Here is a 19,637-nt window from a genome sequence, read left to right on the forward strand (position 1 = left end):
ATGCACTTTCGGGGGGTATACTTATGCGTATTTTAGAATGCACATGCATCTGATACATGCAAGTTATAAAATACCATCGTAGATCTCTGCACAGCCATGTACGTTCATATATGTGGCAGCATAAAGTTGTTTGAAAGTTTTCTTCTAAGCCTCAGAGTGCAAATTGAAATGAACGTTTCCTTTTAAATTTATATTTAAACTCCAGTATCTTCCCAGTATGGGTTGCATTAAACTAATTTTATAATGTGTTTGCAAAAGCTTGAACAACAGACAGCAGGACTGTTGCGCTGGAGGTGGACCCTTGGCCTGGTGCAGGATTAGTACGGCCCTCTGGTCGGACCCAGAGAGCACCTGCCACCAGGAGGCGGAGCACAGGAGGAGACAGAGGCTAGCTGGAGCTTCGCCAATAGCAACCCAGGGTTCCCTCAGGTTGAGCCCTTGGTTATCTGGGCCACCTGGTCTTAGGAGGGCCTCGCAGGGTCTCCTAGAGAAGAAGTGCAGGGGAGTGCCCACCACGAATAAGGGTGCACGGTCGATGTCCAAGCAAGAATGTCCAGAGGTCGCAGGAAGCCAGAAGAGAGTGTCCAAGTGGATAGCGAGGATCAAGGCCAGGGTATCAGTCCAGAATGGTCAGCCAAAGCAATGGTTAGTACCTGTAGTCAATCCGGGAGTAGTCAGGTCAGGCAAGGGTCAAGTTCCAGGCAGTGGTCAGACGTGGTCAGTGAACAGGCAGAGGTCGGATCCAGGCAGCAGTCAGACGAGGTCAAGAGCAAGCAAACGTCAGTACCGGGAGATCAGTCTGAAGGCTTCTACCAGGGATGAAGAGACGAAGGAACAGGAGACGCTGGAACAGGAGACACTGGAACAGGCAAACTAGAGAACACTGGAGTGTATGACCCAATTGCCAAGGCAAGGAAGTGGTGTCTGACCACTTCCTTAAATCCTGCTGTCAATCAGGGTGCGCCGCAGAGCTGGTATCCGCCCTGTGCCCTTTAAGAGGCCGGCCGGTGCGTGTGCGCATGCCTAGGGTTGGGGCCGACGCCATGGAGGACGCTGAGCCCCGCTGTGAGGCCTGGACGGGAGACTGTGAGTGGGGGAGCTGGGGACACCACGAACTGGCTGCGGCTGCGGAGGAGGAGAGGCCGGAGCTCGTAGATGGGAGAGAAAGGCGAGCAGGGCCGGCCACGGAGTGGAAGCGGATGGGACGCGCAACAGTACTCCCCTTTCTAGGCCTCCCCCTTACCGGCCTGGGCTTTTCACGGTGAGCCCGATGGAACTCTGCAAGGAGGTCCTTATCGTAGATGTGGTGGGAGGGCTCCCAGGAGTTCTCCTCCGGCCCGAAGCCCTCCCACGACAGGAGGTATTCCCAATGGCCTCTTCGTCGCCGGACATCGAGGACCTCTTTTACCTGGAGGATATCTTCGGGTTCAGCGGTAAGTTGAGTAGGAGCAGGAGACCTACGAGAAGGCCAGGTCAAGACTAATGGCTTTAATAAGGAGACATGGATTGTATTGTGGATTCCCATGGAGGCGGGAAGTTGTAGTTGGTATGTAACTGCTCCTATGCGTCGGATGATTGGGAATGGTCCCATGAACCTGGGAGCCAATCGTTGTGAAGGCAGATGTAATTTAATGTGTTTCATGCTGAGCCAAACTTTCTGGCCTGGTTGGAATAGAGGTGCAGTGCAACGGTGAGCATCAGTGAAGCGTTTCGCTTTTTCAGCAGCCTGACGCAGCCTTTTCTTGACCTTGTTCCAGAGACGATGGATCGTCTGTGCCATAGACTGAGCTGCAGGCGAGGGTACGGAAAGTGGTACTGATAGAGGCAGGCGTGGCTGGCGACGAATACTACAGAGAAGGGAGAGATGTCAGTGGAAGAGGCAAAGTGGGTGTTGTGGGATAACTCGGCCCAGGGCAATAGGTCAGCCCAGTTATCCCGCTGATCATTGACGTAGGAACTTAGGAATGTTTTCAGCAAGCAGTTTGTCCTCTCTGCTTGGCCATTCGCTTGAGGGTGGTAAGCCAAAGTCAGATTCAGGGTAATATCAAACTTTTTACACAGGGACTTTCAGTACTTGGCAGCGAATTGTGGCCTACGATCAGAAACAATCTCTTTGGGTAAACCATGTAAGCCTGAATAATGTATTCCGAAGAGTTTTTCTAGTTCAGGAGCCGAAGGGAGGCTCTGTAGTGGAACAAAGTGGGCCATTTTTAAAAAGCGGTCGATAATAACCCAGATGACCATGTTGCCCTTAGAGGGCAGATCGACGATGAAGTCAGTAAAATGCTTGACCAGGGTTCGCTGGGAGCCGGAAGAGGTTGGAGGAGTCCCCAAGGATGGCCAGTCGGAGGTATTTGCTGTGCACATATGGGGCAGGAGTCCACATAACTGCGGGAGTCTTTAACCATGTTAGGCCACCAGTAATGTCTTCTTAACATCTCAAGGGTCTGAGCCCGGCCAAGATAGCTGGCCAACTTCGAGTCATGGGCCCAGCGGAGGACGTGCTCTCGGAGGCGGCGTGGGACCACCGTCTTCCCAGCTGGTACTGTGTTGGTAACTGTGAGGGTTCTGCAGGCCGGGTCGATGATGTGCCTAGGAGTTTCAGGTGTATCTTCTGGCTCGAGAGAGCGAGAGAGAGCATCCGCTCGGGTGTTCTTTGCTGCAGGACGATAGCAGAGTTCAAAATTAAAACGTTTAAAGAACAGTGCCCAGCGGGCCGTCTGGGGTTCAATAGCTGGGCTTCCTTTAAGTGTTCGAGGTTCTTGTGATCTGTGAAGATAGTGAACTTATGCTGTGCTTCTTCTAACCAGGGGAGCCATTCTTGAAGGGCCAATTTCACAGCTAAGAGCTCACGGTCCCCAATCGTGTAATTTTGCTCTGCGGGAGAAAACGTTTGTGAATAGAAAGAGCAGGGTACTAAGAGCCCCTTGGAGGAATATTGGCTCAGGACCGCCCCTGCTCCAATGTCGGAGGCGTCAACTTCGACGATGAAGGGGCGGTTAGGATCTGGGTGGCATAGACAGGGTCCGGTGCAGAAGGCCTCTTTCAAGGCGTGGAAAGCAGATTAAGCCTTGAGGCTCCAAACTTGAAGGTTACGGCCTAGTCATGGCCGTGAGTGGAGCAGCTAGCGTGGAGTAGTTAGCAATGAAGTTCCTGTAATAATTTGTAAATCCAAGGAATCTTTGTAAGGCACGGAGGGCCTACTGGCTGGGGCCAATCTTGAATTCCTTGGAGTTTCTCAGGGTCCATGGTGAAACCACGATTGGAGATAATGTAGCCCAGAAATGGAAGACGAGTCTGTTCAAAGATACACTTCTCTAATTTTGCGTAGAGATGATTGTCCCTCAGGCGTTGGAGGATTATTTGAACAAGTGAGCGGTAGGACTTCAAATCTTTAGAAAAGATCAGTATATCGTCTAGATATACCATGACAAATGAGTATAGTAAGTCCCAGAAGATCTCATTCATCAAACTCTGAAAGACCGCAGGGGCATTACAAAGTCCGAAAGGCATTACTACATACTCGTAGTGACCGTCCCTTGTATTGAAAGCGGTCTTCCAGATATCCTCTGGCTGAATCCTTACAAGATTGTATGCCCCTCGGAGATCTAGCTTTGCAAAGATCTGGGCTCCTTGTAGGCTATCAAATAGCTCACTAATGAGTGGCAGAGGGTAACGATCCTTGCGAGTCACAGCGTTTAGCCCATGGTAGTCAATGCAAAGATGTAAACTGCCATCATTCTTCTTTACGAAGAAGAATCCAACACCTGCTGGGGAATCAGAGGTCTTATGAATCCTTTATTTAGGTTCTCTTTAATGTACTCAGACATTACTTGAGTTTCCGATAGTGAGAAAGGGTAGATTCTGCCCTTTGGAGGTGTGGTACCTGGTAGGAGCTCAATGGGGCAATTGAATTCTCGGAGTGGAGGCAGAATGTCAGCTTAAAGGAACCAACAGGTCCTGCAAAATTTGTGAAAAAAAACTTTAGGGATCTCCATAAACCCCCTGCCCTATCCCCTACCACCCCTGGAGGAGGCCTGCTGTTAAAATAATTTAAAAAATGAAGTTGAAAATCTGCACCAGGCCATGCCCCCCTCCCAACCGCTCTCCTTCAAAACAAAAATCTGGCCCCAGGAAGCCAGGACCCTCAACCTCCTAGGTTGTCTGAAATAATTCAAGAGGATAGCTCAAAGAAGCAGCTTGAATTTTCACAGAATAATATGAACATTTAATCTTAATAACCACTCACTTATATAACTCTAAACATGCAGAATATATAGATAGGTCTGTTTTGCAGTGGGATTACCACCAAAATTCATTGCCTTCAGAGTTTCAATTGGAAGTGAATTACCCTTCCTTTGAAAAAAACTTGAAGACACGCTCTTCCTGAATTTATGACTGAGTGCCATGGAGTGGATGGCTTGGTCAATTTTCTTGCTCTTTTGAGTATGGCTTAATTGGTTTGGGGTTGGTAATGAGACAGAATTTTTAAGTATTGGGTATGAAACGTGTGGTGGGTGTTTTTTGTTTTTCTTTTTGAGTCCTTCAGATTTGTGGGGGTTCATGTATTTTGTAAATTTTTTTATGAAGATCAAAGTGTTGGTTCTGTGTTTATTGACAGGGTTCTAGATGCTTGTATTTGATTTTAACTTGTATACCACTTTGGATGGCCCTTTACTGAGTTGGGGAAGTGGTATAAAAATATTTTAAATAATAATAATGCAGAAGAGATGCCTGGCTTTGTATTGAAAAGAGTCCAAGATGTCCATTGGTGGTTACAATTAATATGGATCCTCACAAATTATTTTTTACCCATTTTCTGCTAATTCTAGGGAATGTGGGCATGATATAACAGGCTGGACTCCTAAGATAAGAAAAAAATATCACAGATTTGACCAAAATTAAGTATGTTGCACAGCTGCTTTAATCTCAAAGCCACGCTTTATCGGTTTAATCATTTTAAGTACATAACTTAATTCTCTTTATCTGTTTAATTACTAGGTTTGCTTGCAACAAAGCCTGGTTTTACTGACTACAAAGTTAGGGTAATTAACATGTAACTAAAGTTTAAACTCCCGGACTTCAAATTCCATGAAGAAACTCCAAGGAAAAGTCCGCGGAAAAATTAAGCATAGTCTTCTTTGTAATGATCCTACATTTTTCACCTTTTCTTTTCTGTACATGTTATCTTTTTCAGCAGTTGTTCTTTTTCTTGATTTATTTTGATTTATATTATGCCTTTCTGCAACTTCAAAGCAAACTACATAAAGATACCGAAGGCATTTCCCTGTCCCCAGAGGGCTCACAATCAAGAATGGTAACGTTCAAAGCAGCACGCAAGCACACATATGCGTGCGCTCATTGGCCCGCACCCAGGGATGCACCTATTTTATAACATACATGTGTAAAAGTGCGCATTTATAAAATAGCCTGGCCACGCACACATGTGCGCACAATTTTAAGTGGACACTCAACTGTGCACGCAATTCCCGCTTCTACTGCGTTAGTGGGGGGGATTTTAAAAGTGACGTGTGCCAACGCTATTGCCACTAAAACTAGTTTGTTTCCAGTTCACCCAGTTAAGGAATAGGTCTTCCAAATACCCACAGTATAATAGCCTTCCTTTCCCCCTGTTAACCCCGCTGATCTGCCTAGATTGTTTTGTTTTAGCACTTTCACGTCATCCATAGCAGAAGTAAGGTTACGCAGCAGGGGACCCCAGCACACGCCAGTGCATATAAGTATCTACCCACAAATTTCAGGTCATAACTCAAGAATGCCCATGCCCACACCCCTTTCTGAAAGCTTTTCATTTGTCCGTGCAGCGACATTTACGCGTGTATCCAGGCAGCTTTTAAAATCCACTCAGCGTGCGCTGGCCCACACACAGCTCAAGCGCGTTGGGCTTTTAAAATTCACCTTTACGTTAGAACCTGAGGCAATGGAGAGTGAAATGACTTGCCCAAGGTCACTAGGCATAGCAGTGGGATTTGAACGCTGGCTTCCCTGTTCGCAGCCCTGCTGCTCTAACCACTAGGCTACTCCTCCAATCTTCTACTTAGTGTTCTGGCCTGATTCCAAAGATATTTAAAAAAAAAAAAAAAAAAAAGTTCAAAATGTGAAGCTGATCATTATATTCTTCCATCCTAAAGAAAACTTGGGACTCGCATACATTTGAACATGTGTGACGCACGAGTTCATCCCTAGAAGGACCGGAGCACTTTCTTCATGTGTATCATGCAGACACGTGCCCTCCTCTGATCCCCTGGAGGCTTCTGTTTTTCAAAGGGTGTCTCCCATTTTATGGCTGTTTCAAAAACAAAACAAAATCTCTTCTGAACATAAAACTGGGCATGTTATGTCAAAACACTCCCACACAAGGATAAGTTGTTGATGTTGATTCAAGCTTTCATTATTATGTCAGTTGCAGGGGTGAGGGGGCGGGGGGGAGAACATTAAAGCAAGGGCCCTTGTTCTCAAATGGGCTCCTTTGCACGGAAACTGCATTTCTGCTTCAGTGCTTGTGTTTTTCTTGGGCTAAATTGAAAGACACCGTCCTGCAGTGCCGTAACAAAACACATGGCAACCTGAAGGCTGGTGGGGATAGCGGGAATCATCTTCCACTGAACAGCCCTGCTGTGGGCTAGATAGGAGATCATGAAACAAAGGGCTCACGAGATCCGTCAGCCGGCACGGAGAGGACAGCGGGACCAGGACGCACTCCAACAAGGAATCATTGTGCAAGTCCCTGATGAAAGGCGATCCAGCAGCCTGCCACAACTGGTGCGGGCTGGCACGTTGGCTTCCCTTCTAATCAAAGTGCTCTGCATCAAACAATTCGGAAGGCTTTTGCATTTTGGAATTTAAAAAATATGTTCACTATATATAGATATATTTGAAAATAAATGACATGATCATGTGAAGCAGTAAGACCCCCTTTTCAAACTGATGCTGCTTAAATTATTGTCCTACGATGCATCTGTAGATCTATAAAGATCTTTATTTGAGTGGGTGGTGGTAGTGATAATGGTAGATAATCTGGTTAAAATTCATGGGCATCACAATCAGTAAGTCTTATTGCTTAAGACCGTCACCACATGCAGGTTTGGCTGCGAGGGCAAGAAAGCAAGTGGAGTAAAGCAAACAGCTCTGAGAAGTCAAACCTGTGCGCAGACACAATTTTAATCTGTAAGACACATGGTAGCCCATCTATAAACTTATGTAGGGTATCCCTTAGTTTCCCTACTAGTACACTTCATTAGCCAGGAACTATGGTATATTCACCATGAGCACCCATTTCAGTCTGTACTTTCATGGAATGTGACAGAGTATATATGGAGACCCCTAGAGGTCCAGATGGTTTAGAGTAGTTGAGGGAGTGAGAAAGCGCTAGAACTATTGTATACCAGGAGCAGCTGCAGGCCTAAGGGCTGTGAGCTCTCTCCCTATACCAAGGAGCAAGAGAAGAGAAAGCAGGAGAAACTTCCCTTTCCCCACTGTACTTCCCAGTGTCCTAAGACCAGGGACATTGAAGGAGTGAGAGTTTTCCAAGAAGTGGAATGTAGCTCTTTCTCTAAGGTTTTTCTAAGGAAGGAAAGAATCCTATCCATGGAGTGAGAGAGTTCTAGTTTGGGTTGTTCAAAAGAGATTGAAGACCCACACAGCAGTCCACTATGATTTCTACTGGAAGAAAGAAACTTATACTAACCTGCCTATAATTATTTTATTTAACTTTAAAAAGGACGAGTAAGTGAAAATGAGAAAAATGATTAGGAAATCTGTAACTATCATTAAAATCAGCTATGGTACCTGAAGAATGGAGGGTGGCCAATGTAACGCCGGTTTTTAAAAAGGGCTCCAGGGGTGATCTGGGAAACTACAGATCAGTGAGCCTGACATCAGTATTGGGAAAAATGGTTGAAAGTATTCTAAAGTAAAACATTACTAAATAAATTGCTGGACTTATTTTAATTAGACAAAGTCAACATGGATTGAGCCAAGGGAAGTCTTGCCTCACCAATTTACTACATTTTTTTGAATGCGTGAATAAACATGTGGATAAAGGTGAGCTGGCTGATACAGTGTATCTGGATTTCCAAAAAAACATTTGACAAAGTACCTCTTGAGGAAATTAATGTCATGGGATAGGAGGCAATTTTCTGTTGTAGACTGAGAATTAGTTAAAAGATAGAAAACAGAGAGTAGGGTTAAATGGTCAAGTTTCTCAATGGAGAAGAGTGAATAGTGGAGTGCCCCAGGGATCAGTACTAGAACCACTGATTTTTAATATATTCATAAATGACCTAGATATGGGAACAAAGAGTGAGGTGATCAAATTTGCAGATGATACAAAATTATTCAAAGTTCTTAAATCACAAGAGGATTGTGAGAAATTGCAAGAGGACCTTGCAAGATTGGGAGACTGGGCATGCAAATGGCAGATGACATTTAATGTGGACAAGTGCAAAGTGATTCATGTAAGGAAGAGCAACCTAAATTATAGCTACACAATCCAAAGTTCCACTTTGGGAAATACCACCCAGGAAAAGGATCTAAGCATCATTGTGGATAATATTTTGAAATTCTTTCCTCGTGTACGGTGGCAGCCAAGAAAGCAAATAGAATACTAAGAATTATTAGGAAAGGAATGGAGAATAAAACAGAGAATAATATAATGGCTATGTATCACCCCATGGTGCGACCACACCTTGAGTATTGTTGCAAGTGCATGTGGCAACGTATTTGCGCAATTTTATACCTGCTAATTATCTCACACAACTGATATTCGACTCATCTGTTTTCTCCTATTGGTTGGATGGAAGGTCTGGGTGAACTGGAATCGTCTCAATGACCTGGAGAAGGCCTTGGTAAACTGGTGAAAGTATTGGCAAACTGGTAATTTCAATTATGTGAGCATGTTTTTAAAATACACAGACTTCCGCATGTAAATCAGGGTTTTAAGCGAGCAATTTATTTTTTTTTTGCACGCACCTATCTTTCTAAAATAGATAGGAAAAGTATGCACTTTCTATTCATTGCAGGTATTTGCATAAATGTTGGGGTAGATGTACGTGCATTTAATAATCTGTGCATAACCGATACACGCAGATTATAAAATAGTGTAGTAGATTTCTGCGCGGCCATATATGTGTGTATTTGGGGGCCACACTGACTTTTGTGGAAAGTTATCCTCTAAATTTTTATAACATCACAAGAAATGAAGTAATTTCACCAACTTAAAACGCAACAAAGAAATAGCTTTGAATTGTTCTGTTTGGAAAAGATGACTGAATTAACTTGCAAGTGCTGAAAAGGCCAGTTGAGATTAACAGGACTGATTATTTCCCATTACAATGCAGGAGAATATGCCGCAAAAACAATATCCTAAAGTATCCACCATTCAACAGAGGATGTGTTTCAGCAACAAGGGTCTGCAGGCTCTGATAGGGCTCTGTAAACGTTCCCATCACAAATGAGCTAAAAAAAAAACAAACCTATCAGATCAGAACATGAATAGAGTGGTAGGATTTTAGGAGATAAACATAGGAGGTAGAACGTCACTAATTCTGCTTCTATGTTTCAAAGGCTTTTTATGCTGAAAATGGTGCGAAATAAATATTAATTTATTTATAAAATTCATGAATCGCCTTCCAGGATTTACAGTAAGTTCTTCCATAGTGATGTGCAACAAAAGTAGAGCAATACATCATAACAATACAGAAAAATATTTAAAACAATAAACTGTTAAAAATACTGTAGTCAAGGGGAAACAAACTTCCTAAACTCAAAGCTCAGAAGTCATCAGCCAGGTCTTCAATTTACGGCAAAAATGCAGTAAGCATGTTTCTTCTTCCCTGATTGATAAAGGTGAGATCATTCCAAATCTTAGGAATATTCTTCATATCGAATCTTTTCTTACCCTGCTTATTGGGGTTTTCTTTTTATGTTTGAGCCAGGTAGTCAATAACGGAGCACCCTTAGAGATTGAAAGGTGGAGTTAAGAAAAAAAAATAAAAAGTTCTCATCTAATGAAAAAGGTCAGGTCCCTGGAAATAGAACTAAAAGAAAAACAACCAAACAATTAGAGCAGAGCAGAGAAGTCGCCTACTGGTTAGAGTAAGTGTTAACTAGGGAAAGGCAGAATTCAAATCCCACTGCTGCTCCTTGGGTAAGTCACTTCACCATTCATTGCTTCCCATACAAACTTAGGGGGCTGATGTAATACTCCAAGGCAAACCTGCCATGGATTTGTGCATGGTTTTCTGTACTAATAATATGTGTGTATGTAATAACTCGTTTAGCACAGAAAAAAAAAAAAACACGCTCAGAAAGCCATGGCAGGCTTAGCATGAGATCATGTAAAGGAGGCAATTATCTATTAACGGGCAAATCAGGGAGCTGCGCTAGCAAGGAGAACAGTTAATGCGGGATTTTTTTTTAGTGCCTGGGTCCAGGGCAGGAGTTAAGTTAAATCGCCTACCTGGAGGCGAAGAATAGTGGCGGAAGCCTTACAGCGTGGCAGAAAGAGAGAGGTTGGAGAGGGAACGGGCTGAGAGAAGGCAATTTTTTTTGTGGCGGAAGCGAGAAGGGCCCGAGAGAAGCAGGTTGTCCTGTCTCAAGCTGCTCACAGAAGGGCACGTAGGCAGCGGATATTCCGCCCGAGGACAGTGCTGCCGGGGATGCCGGAGACTGGTGGTGCGCACCTATAGACTGAGCTGCAGAGCTATTCTCAGTCTAACAAATCCTCTCATGACCATGGACATCCCATTCCAGGCCTGGTCAGGCTTCTGAGAGCCTGGCCGTTTAGCATATGCCACTTTAAACAGCCCAAGAACCTCTATTGAATTTCCCACGCTCATTGGCATCAGACATGATAACTCCCACGCGGTCGGAGTCAGATCATGAAGGGGTTAGAAATTGCTTTACCCACTTTCAGTCCCACTCCTGGACCACTAACATCTTCACTGTTTTATGAAAGGGGAAGGCTTTCTCCCTGAGAATCAATTGCTGGTCTCCACACGCAGACAATTAATGCGGGTTTTCAGCACAGGTTTCTACATTTTTTATTTTTTTTTTTATTTAGATTTTTTATATTCCGCTTTTTGCTTTTTTTCAGCGCTTCAAAGCGGATTACATTCAGGTACTGGAGGTATTTCCCTATCCCCAGAGGGCTTACAATCTAAGGCCTGGATTTATCAAAATGCGATAAGTATCGCATGCGATAGCAAAAGGGGCATGTTTTATGCAAATAGACAGTTTATCGCAATTTGTGCTAATACCTATCGCATGCGTTACAGGCATTTTCACATGCAATAAGCTCTTAACGCATGCAAAAACACCTTAGCACATTTTGATAAATGACCCCCTAAGTTTGTACTTGAGGCAATGGAGGGTAAAGTGACTTGCCCAAGGTCACAAAGAGTGACAGTGGGACTTGAATCCTGGTCTCCTGGTTCATAGCCCACTGCTCCAATCACTAGGCTACTCCTCCACTCCTTAAGCACCAGTATTTGGGGGTGGATTTGATTTGCATGGATTTTCTATGAGTTTCTCATTTGCCTACCTTTCCTTTATTACATCCCATGGGGACCACTGGGCTTTGCCGAGCACGCTCAAAAAAATGCACACAGAAACATAGTGCCGATCTCAGCACAGGTCTTAATACATTGGCCCCTAGATTATGAGCCCTCTTGAGACAGGAAAATACCGCTAGTACCTGAATGTAATCTGCCATGAAAGTGTCTGAAAGGTGGAATATAAGTCAAATTAAAAAAAAAAAATTAACCTGCTTAAAATGGTCCCAATTGTTTTGGCATGGTGATGGGTACCCCATTACCATAGGGCTTTGCACTGAAATAGGATCAATGTCAGCAGACCCTCAATTTACAGTTTTTTATATGGAGTCTTGCCCAAGGCGCCCTACAAGTTAAGACAAAAGAAGTAGATTTGTGGTACAGTATCATAGCTAATGAGCCAGAAACAGGAGGGCTGGGAAATCAAGCTCTAGAATAAGCATGTGTTTCTGAGTTTAGATCGGAAGCTTGACAAGAAGTTACTGCATCCAGCATTAGAAGGCAATGTATTCCAGTGGAGGAAGGGCGCTAACAAGGAGGCGGAGCCTGTTTAATGTAAAGCAGGCAAAGAAACAAAGCATGTACATGAATATATTTTGACACGTTTTATAAGAATGTAATGTGAACATAAAGTAAGGATCAAGCCAATATATTCCACAAATTAAGAAAGAAGAGAGTCTTTATTTAAAATTTCTATTCCACTCACATCCAAAGTTCCAAGCACGTTGCAAAAAAAAAAATCATAAAAATTACATATAATACATAAAACAGATAAAAAAACACACAAGAATAAAAACAAAAATATCCAGAAGTATATATTCAATCTAAGATAACACATCCATAAAACAAATATAAAACAAAAGGAGAGAGCCTACAGGCCTACAAAGCACTGTGCAGCATAACAAGCCCAAGACAACAAATCTAAGTGTCACCAAAAGCCTGAAGGTCTTAAGAGCCTTTTTTTAAAATTAGTGATACAAGTTAACATTTTGAGATGGCTAGAAAACGGGTTCCAAAGTATGGGTCCCGCTATTGAGAATGCCCACTGCACTATAGCCAGAACGCTAACCCCATCAGACGTTATATTGTTGGCCAACACCTCAGGTGAGAGCATGTCCTGTGGGATCAGTTTACAGTAATAAGGCACTGCTGTTTCAATAACTGGTTACAATCCATATGAAATTATTTGGCTCGATTAGTGATTGTGTCATATTTCTTTCGAGATCAGTAAATCAGGGATCACTTACATTTCTACTCAATATTATCAGTCAGTGAAGCACCCGCCTGCTTTAGTTTGCAAAAATGCACCTGTTTTCATTAAAAAAAAAAAAAAAAAAAACTTATGTCTTCCAGTTGTGATACTGCCAGTACAAACTTTCCTCGTGTCCCTCTTCTATTGGAAAATAATGTCTGAAGAACACAGAGCCACCTTTAAACTGATCTCATGTCCATGAAAAGAAGTCTAGAGCACATCACACTTCCAGGCAGAAATCGCAACAAAGCACCAGTCAACTCGTGTCCTCTCTCATCTTTAAAAACCAAGCGACTGATTAGAGTTAAACAGCTCCACCTTCAAGCTTTTACACGGAAAATAAACCCCATGGCGTCAAAAGCTTCTGTACGTAACAATCCTCTTACTGTAACTATGGTAATGTTACTGCCATCACAGTTTTCTTGTAGCAATACAAACAACCACCCATGGCTCCAGAACACCGCGTTGTTTTTTTAATTTTTCATACAGGGTGAAGATCTTTCAGCAGCTGCGCTTCCATTTGCAAGATTACCCTGTCCGGGGCCACAGCAGTTGTAATTATTCAAGTCGTCCCCATTGGGACATGGAATTCACGGGCAATTATGTAAAACAATTTCCATTATTAAATTAGAGCAAGCAATATTATTCAGTCAGGTGAAAGTGGTGGGCACTAGAATTCTTTAATACATTAGTTTGGCTGTTCTACTCAAAAGATATGCGCCAGGTTCATACTGGGCGTAAACATTTTATGAGATTCTGGATGCGCATTTTCAATTGACTAGATGATGGCGGCGGGGGGGGGGGGGGGATTTGGCAAACAATCATTAAAAACTCCTTTACAAGCACTGCCTGGATAGTTAAGCCAGTTGCAGCATTACCTGTCTTGGGCCTGGATTTATCAAAATGGGTAACATCAAGCTAGGCTGAGAGAACACTGCACAAATCTCATCTTTGAGTGAGTTTCCTTACTCCGAACATCATCAGATCTTCACAAAAGAGAATTGTTCTGTTCGTACATCTCACTTTGAATGTCAAAGTGGCCCCTAACCCCTACACTAATACCTAAACCTCACCTCGAGTAACTAGGTGGGCCTCATACAGAGGTATAAATACCTACCTAGTATAAGAGCATCATGGTTAGTCAGTCTCTCTCTCTCTTTCTCTCTCTCCCCCCTACTAAAAATAGCAAACTCCTCCCCTTTTTCTAATTTGCATGGCACTATGCGTTATGGCATTTTCGCATGTGTTAAAGGTTTTTTTTTTCATTCGAAAACGCCATATAGCACTTTGATAAATGACCCTCTTGGTTAGTAAGAAGAACACAATAGTGCTGTACTGGAGATTACCTGCAAACTGAGACCAGGTATGGTGACCAACTAGTTTTTTGTACTCAAATATAAAATGTTGAGCTTCTGGGGCAGTATTTTTGTGAACAGCATAGAAACCAAGGGTTCTATTAATCCATCTACATCCCACCATCCCTCATCATAAATGAGAAACATGGTTAATGCACATCATGGGTTGATACGGAACCCCAGGTCAGCTGTCTTACTTCAAAAGATGTGTACGGCGCAAAAAAGCTACCCTGATGTTTGTTTTCAAACCTCTTCTGAACAGGGAGGCACAGAAATAACCTCTCTTTTGAAAAACAGTGGCTCACTTCCTTGAAACCATATTTCAGACAAAGGCATTGATTTAGAAAGTGAATTCCCCCGGAGGCACAAAATAGAAGATCAGGGCCAAAAATTAAGAAACAATAGCAAAAGCTGCAGAAGAAAGGCAAGTTTGTAATAGGGGAGCATGAACGAGTGACGCAGTGTCAGGGAGCACACGCGGTCATCACTGATGGTCAAAACTAGCTGTAACCTTCCTGTAAACAAAGTAATTCCAAATAATCAATTAGCCCTAATTTAATAAGCATACCAATCTTACTTGTGCTTCATGGTTTGAACCAGCAGGAGCACATCTTCTAAAATCTTGCAATTTGAAACCTATTGTAAAAAGGTGTGTCAGAAATAAAGACAAAAAATGGCCAAAATATTTGGGGCATCCAAGTGAAACTGCCCTCAGATTGCTGCTCGCGTGGTGAGAAATGTACTCTGACAGCTCCAGGTTTAAAATCAGGACGCTTTGTGTTTGGCACGGTCGATTTGCTTGTTAAAAAATAAAAATAAATTGAATGTATGACATGGTAAACAGAGGGGATATAGCTTAACTAAGCATGTCCAGTCTTTCTTACACAAATCCTTCTGGGCATGGTAGTCGGGCTTTTCTTATTGGAAAAAAAAAAAATAAGATTAATCCCAGAATGATCTAAGTCATCCTTGGGTGGGGGGGATATCCCATGAGATATGTTAGCATACAACAGAGGCAGCACCTGCACATATCTCTTGAGGGCATTCACTCCGGATATCCTGAAAGTCAGGCTGGCTGGGGGATCCCCAAGGATTGGGCATCGCTGTCTTATATCAATCCAGGATTCGTTTTATTTTCTCCAATAAGAAAAGCCTGATTATAAAAGCCCAGAAGTCTTTGGAACAAAGACCAAAAGTGCTTGGGTAAATCGTAACATCCCCCCCCCCCCCCCCCCCCCCCCCCCCCTCTGTTTACCGTTTTCTATTTTCATATTAGCAAATGGGGACCAAATGGTCTGAAATCAAGGCACTGATATTTTGTTCGAGGAAACTACACACTAATAAAATCTCAGGACAATGCGTACAAGAGTGACACTAATAGGCTCACCTGACTTTCTTGCTTTCAGAGCAATGACTGCAGCCAGCTCCCGCTGCACCTAACACATTAAAAAAAAACAAGGAGCAACATTAGCAGGTATCATTTCATGTGGGGAAAAAGAAAACATAAATCTGATCAAGACTATGTGAACTGACACTTACAGTACAACTATAATTATTATTTAACCACAGTAAACAGTTACATTTCCTGCTGCATACTCTATGCTTCAGCAAGAAAGGGAAATTAAATTAATCATCTGCCTGGCTGCTCGGGTGCAGAACAAGATCATGCGTGCACGGCGGCTCAGGCTACAGAAACAGAGAATAACACTGTACGTAAAGACCACAAGACCCATCTCTTCTGACCAATTTACTCTCAAGTGCAATGGTATATTCTACATTCTGAGCAGCAGAGGGCTCTCGAAAACTGGAAAAATACATCAGTTATAGAAGCAGCATTTGTAGCATGACAATCACAGTTTATAAAAAAAAAAAAATGTTTCCAATAACTAGCAAATTTTCACAACACACCTACTGGCTACATTAGAATGATTTTGCACATGTGCGAACTGCTGTTGTACTGCACGCTCCCAGAAATACAAATCATTTATTTGCCTTTGCATTTCGGTGGTTGACCCAAAAATCTGCTCCCTGATTGGGCTCGGGTGGCATCAGGGAATAGCTTGGAGTAAATTTGACTTAGAAATGGCACCACAGTTATAGGCGGATAGGGGACGAGTTATCCGGCTCAAGTTAACTGGATAACTTGTCCCAAATATTCAATGGGATAAAATATCCCGCTGAATGTCTACAGTTATCCATATGCATATAGCTGGATAACTTTAACCCTTACTGGCCAGTGTTTGAATAAGGCCAGTTAGGGCTAAAGCTATCCAGCCTTGTGTGGCCGGAAAACCTGCCGCTTAACTGGAGATCTTCAAAAGATATTTGGTTAAGTGGAGAAACTTTAAAACAAAACAAAAACAAAAAAAAAATCACAGTCACGGTAATCCCAGCCCAATTCCCAGCACCTATCACAAAAGTCTGATCCTCCCCTCCCCCAATCCCTTGAACTGTAAAAATAAATCTGGCCCAATCCTCCTGTCCTCCCCACTAAATCCATCAAACATTATTCCCTGGTTCCCCTCCCCCCTCCCCACCAGACATCCCAGCATCACATCGCCACCCTCTCCTGGAGGCTTCCCATCCTCCAAGTACCTGAATCAGGGCCCACCCGTATTTCTCCCCGAGATGGCAATATATAATAGCGATCCTGGGCGCTTGCAGCATTACACTAGTAATAGCGCTGGAAGTGTACTTTATTAGCATAAATGTTCAGTCAGCGCTGGCATGATCCATGCCAGTGAGAGGGACACTGCCCAGGAAGGTGCTGGGTCCAGGCAGAAGAAATGGCTTAGTGACAAGGGGACCTTCCATGCCAGAAAGCAAGAGGATATAATCTGCGCTAAGGAAGTTCATTTCCATCTTGGTATTAAGGAAGGGTCTGCCCCAGCGGAGCCCCACACCAACGGCATTGACTTCGGCACCGAGGGAGACATCCCGGAGTGGGTCCCTCGCACTGTTCAGGCACTCTTCTTGGCACCTCATCTGGCACCATTGCCTTTGGTATCTTACTCAACTCTTTACCTATGGGGGGGGGGGGGGCATCTGGAAGCCTGCGCCACCAGGAGAGACTTGCCTGACTTGGGGAGAGAGAGGAAGTCAAATCCCATCTTGGCTTCTTGTGGTGCCAAGAATCCAAAGATGCCTCGCTGCCGGAGGAGGAGGAGTGGCTCCAGTGCTCACCCACGTGCCAAGGCTTTGGATCTTATACCGTGGCACCTACTGTTTCCTGGGTCTTAGAAGCCAAATTTAAGGGTAGAGCAAAAGTTTTGCTGAGGGACTTTTGAATGTACAGTTTAACATAAATATAGTATTTTTAAAAAATTATAAAAGGGAACATAAAATGTAGTCAAGGAATAACAATGGAACTTTTTTGTTTCATCTTTGTGCAGTAAAATCCATTGAGTAAAGGTAAAAATACCATTTAAAAAAAAAAACGTTATTTCAGTGCAATTTTTCTAAAGATTTAAAGTTTGTATATAATTTTCTGTCAAGTAATGCAGGTCGCAGAACTTTCTATTTATTTATTTATTTGTGTGTCAGTTTTCTATACCATCAATCTATATATATATATATATATAATCTTAATGTTTACAATACAATAAATATAAAAAAAAGCATTAAAAAACAGCAAAGAGAATACAATGGCAAAAAAAAAAAAAGAAAGAAAACTCAAAAAGAAGTTAGCACTGAGTCAAAAGTAAGCTTTTCGTACAAACTGCATGTTGTTTTACAAGAAAGATCCAGGAAGAAACAATCACAGAGACAGGCACATTGTTGCTATATACATTTATAGACCTTTGTGGAAACAATGCAATGACATACTGTAACTGTATAATAGGTCACACACTGCCAATAGGAACTCTGCTCAACAGATGCAGTCTCTTTGGGCCAAAGATTTTTTTTTTATAATACTTTTTGTTTTCTTTTTTTTTTCCATGTGTTGTAACCTTTTGTACAGCAATGTCCAGTCCTTTCTTAGAAATTTCTTGTTTTATTTTCTTTTCCTCTCATCATTGCCTTGGTCCCTTGCCACTTTTTTTTTTTTTTTTGCTTTTTTCAGTTTCTTGAGAAAGTCAACCAGGAGAGAAGAAACTCACAAAGAGGTTTCCCCACTTAGCCAAAAGTAAAGACATAAAATGCCACATTTACAGAAAGTATTGGGTTTAGAGCTCACAATACATAAATAAATCTAGTACTTCTCCCCCGGGTTGCCCTGTTGTGTCGAGCCTTGGGTCTTTGTTTGAGCCGATTTCAAAATATATTGATAGCTTCTTACAGCCACCTATGTCTAAAACTGATTCATACATTAAAGATACTGCTGATTGCATAAACCAATTATCTAAAACCAAACAGGTTTATCTCGACTGGTGGTTAGTCACTGGAGACATAGGTGCATTATACACCAATATTCCATAAGATGATGTGGAGAGCATTATTAGGGATACTTTGGAACAATCTGATATGTTGATACAAAAAAAAGAGATTTTTTTGGGACAGTTATCAAGTTTTGGGCGTCATCTTCTAAAGTATCGCAGGCCTGCGATACTTTAGAAGATGAGGGGCGGGGGGCCGAAACGGGGGGAGGGCCTGCGCTAGCCGGCAGCGATCGCACCGTCGCGGTGCGATCGCTGCCGGTTTCGCACCCAGTAGCGCCACCATAGGAGGTGTAGCTATTGGGAGCGAAAGCTGACGCGAAAAGGCACTTACCTTTTCGCTGTCCACGGCGTCGGCGCAGTCGGCCCCGGTGACGCCCTGACTCCTCCTCTTCCGGGGCCGACTCCGCCCCCATCCTGGTATCGCACACGATAAGGGACTTTTCGCATGCGAAAGGTCCCTTATCGCGAGGGAGCGGCGTGGAAAATGAGGCCCTTTGTGCTCAAAAAAAGCTTATTTCTATTTGAAGATAAATTATATCATCAAATTAAAGGCATACTGATGGGGTCTTCAAGGGCCCCATCGGCTGCCTTGTTATATGTAGAATACTTTGAACATCAATATGTGTATGAGTCTGAATTTTGGAAGTACATAATTGTTTGGAAAAGGTATATTGATAATGTGCTATGTATTTGGGCAGGGTCATTGGATTTGTTACAATAATTTATGCAAATTGTTTTAACATATTTCATTTTTAGATTAATAGGTTTATAAAAGTCAGGGGTGTCTACATACATCAATATTTAGAAATACATTATTACATTATGAAACTTATCACCCTCTTAGTCCAAAAATAATATACCCATTGGTCAATTTCTGAAACTATGACGCATTTGTTCTATGGCTGAGGAATTTAAAAGCAGGATGTAGGTTTCAGGATTGGGATTATACAAGGTCTTGTATCAAAAAGGCATATGAAAGAGCACTTTATGCAAATCACAAGAATTTACTGATATCATCTTGTAAGTCACAGGTCTCAAGATTTGTTTGTGCAATCCCCTATTCCCCATATGGAAGTCG

General features: G+C 42.8%; 1 protein-coding gene across 3 annotated transcripts in view; it reads right to left on the reverse strand.

Moving 5' to 3' along the window:
• The window catches only part of RAPGEF5 (Rap guanine nucleotide exchange factor 5), a 490,380-nt gene that overhangs the window by 282,843 nt on the left and 187,900 nt on the right, over positions 1-19,637 (reverse strand). For all 3 annotated transcript variants that reach the window (XM_029589067.1, XM_029589066.1, XM_029589068.1), the window contains exon 7: positions 15,568-15,616. In XM_029589067.1, the coding sequence (XP_029444927.1) occupies positions 15,568-15,616 (49 nt within the window). The remainder of the gene's footprint in view (positions 1-15,567; positions 15,617-19,637) is intronic.

Source organism: Rhinatrema bivittatum, chromosome 2 (assembly GCF_901001135.1).
Source record: "Rhinatrema bivittatum chromosome 2, aRhiBiv1.1, whole genome shotgun sequence".
NCBI lineage: Eukaryota > Metazoa > Chordata > Amphibia > Gymnophiona > Rhinatrematidae > Rhinatrema > Rhinatrema bivittatum.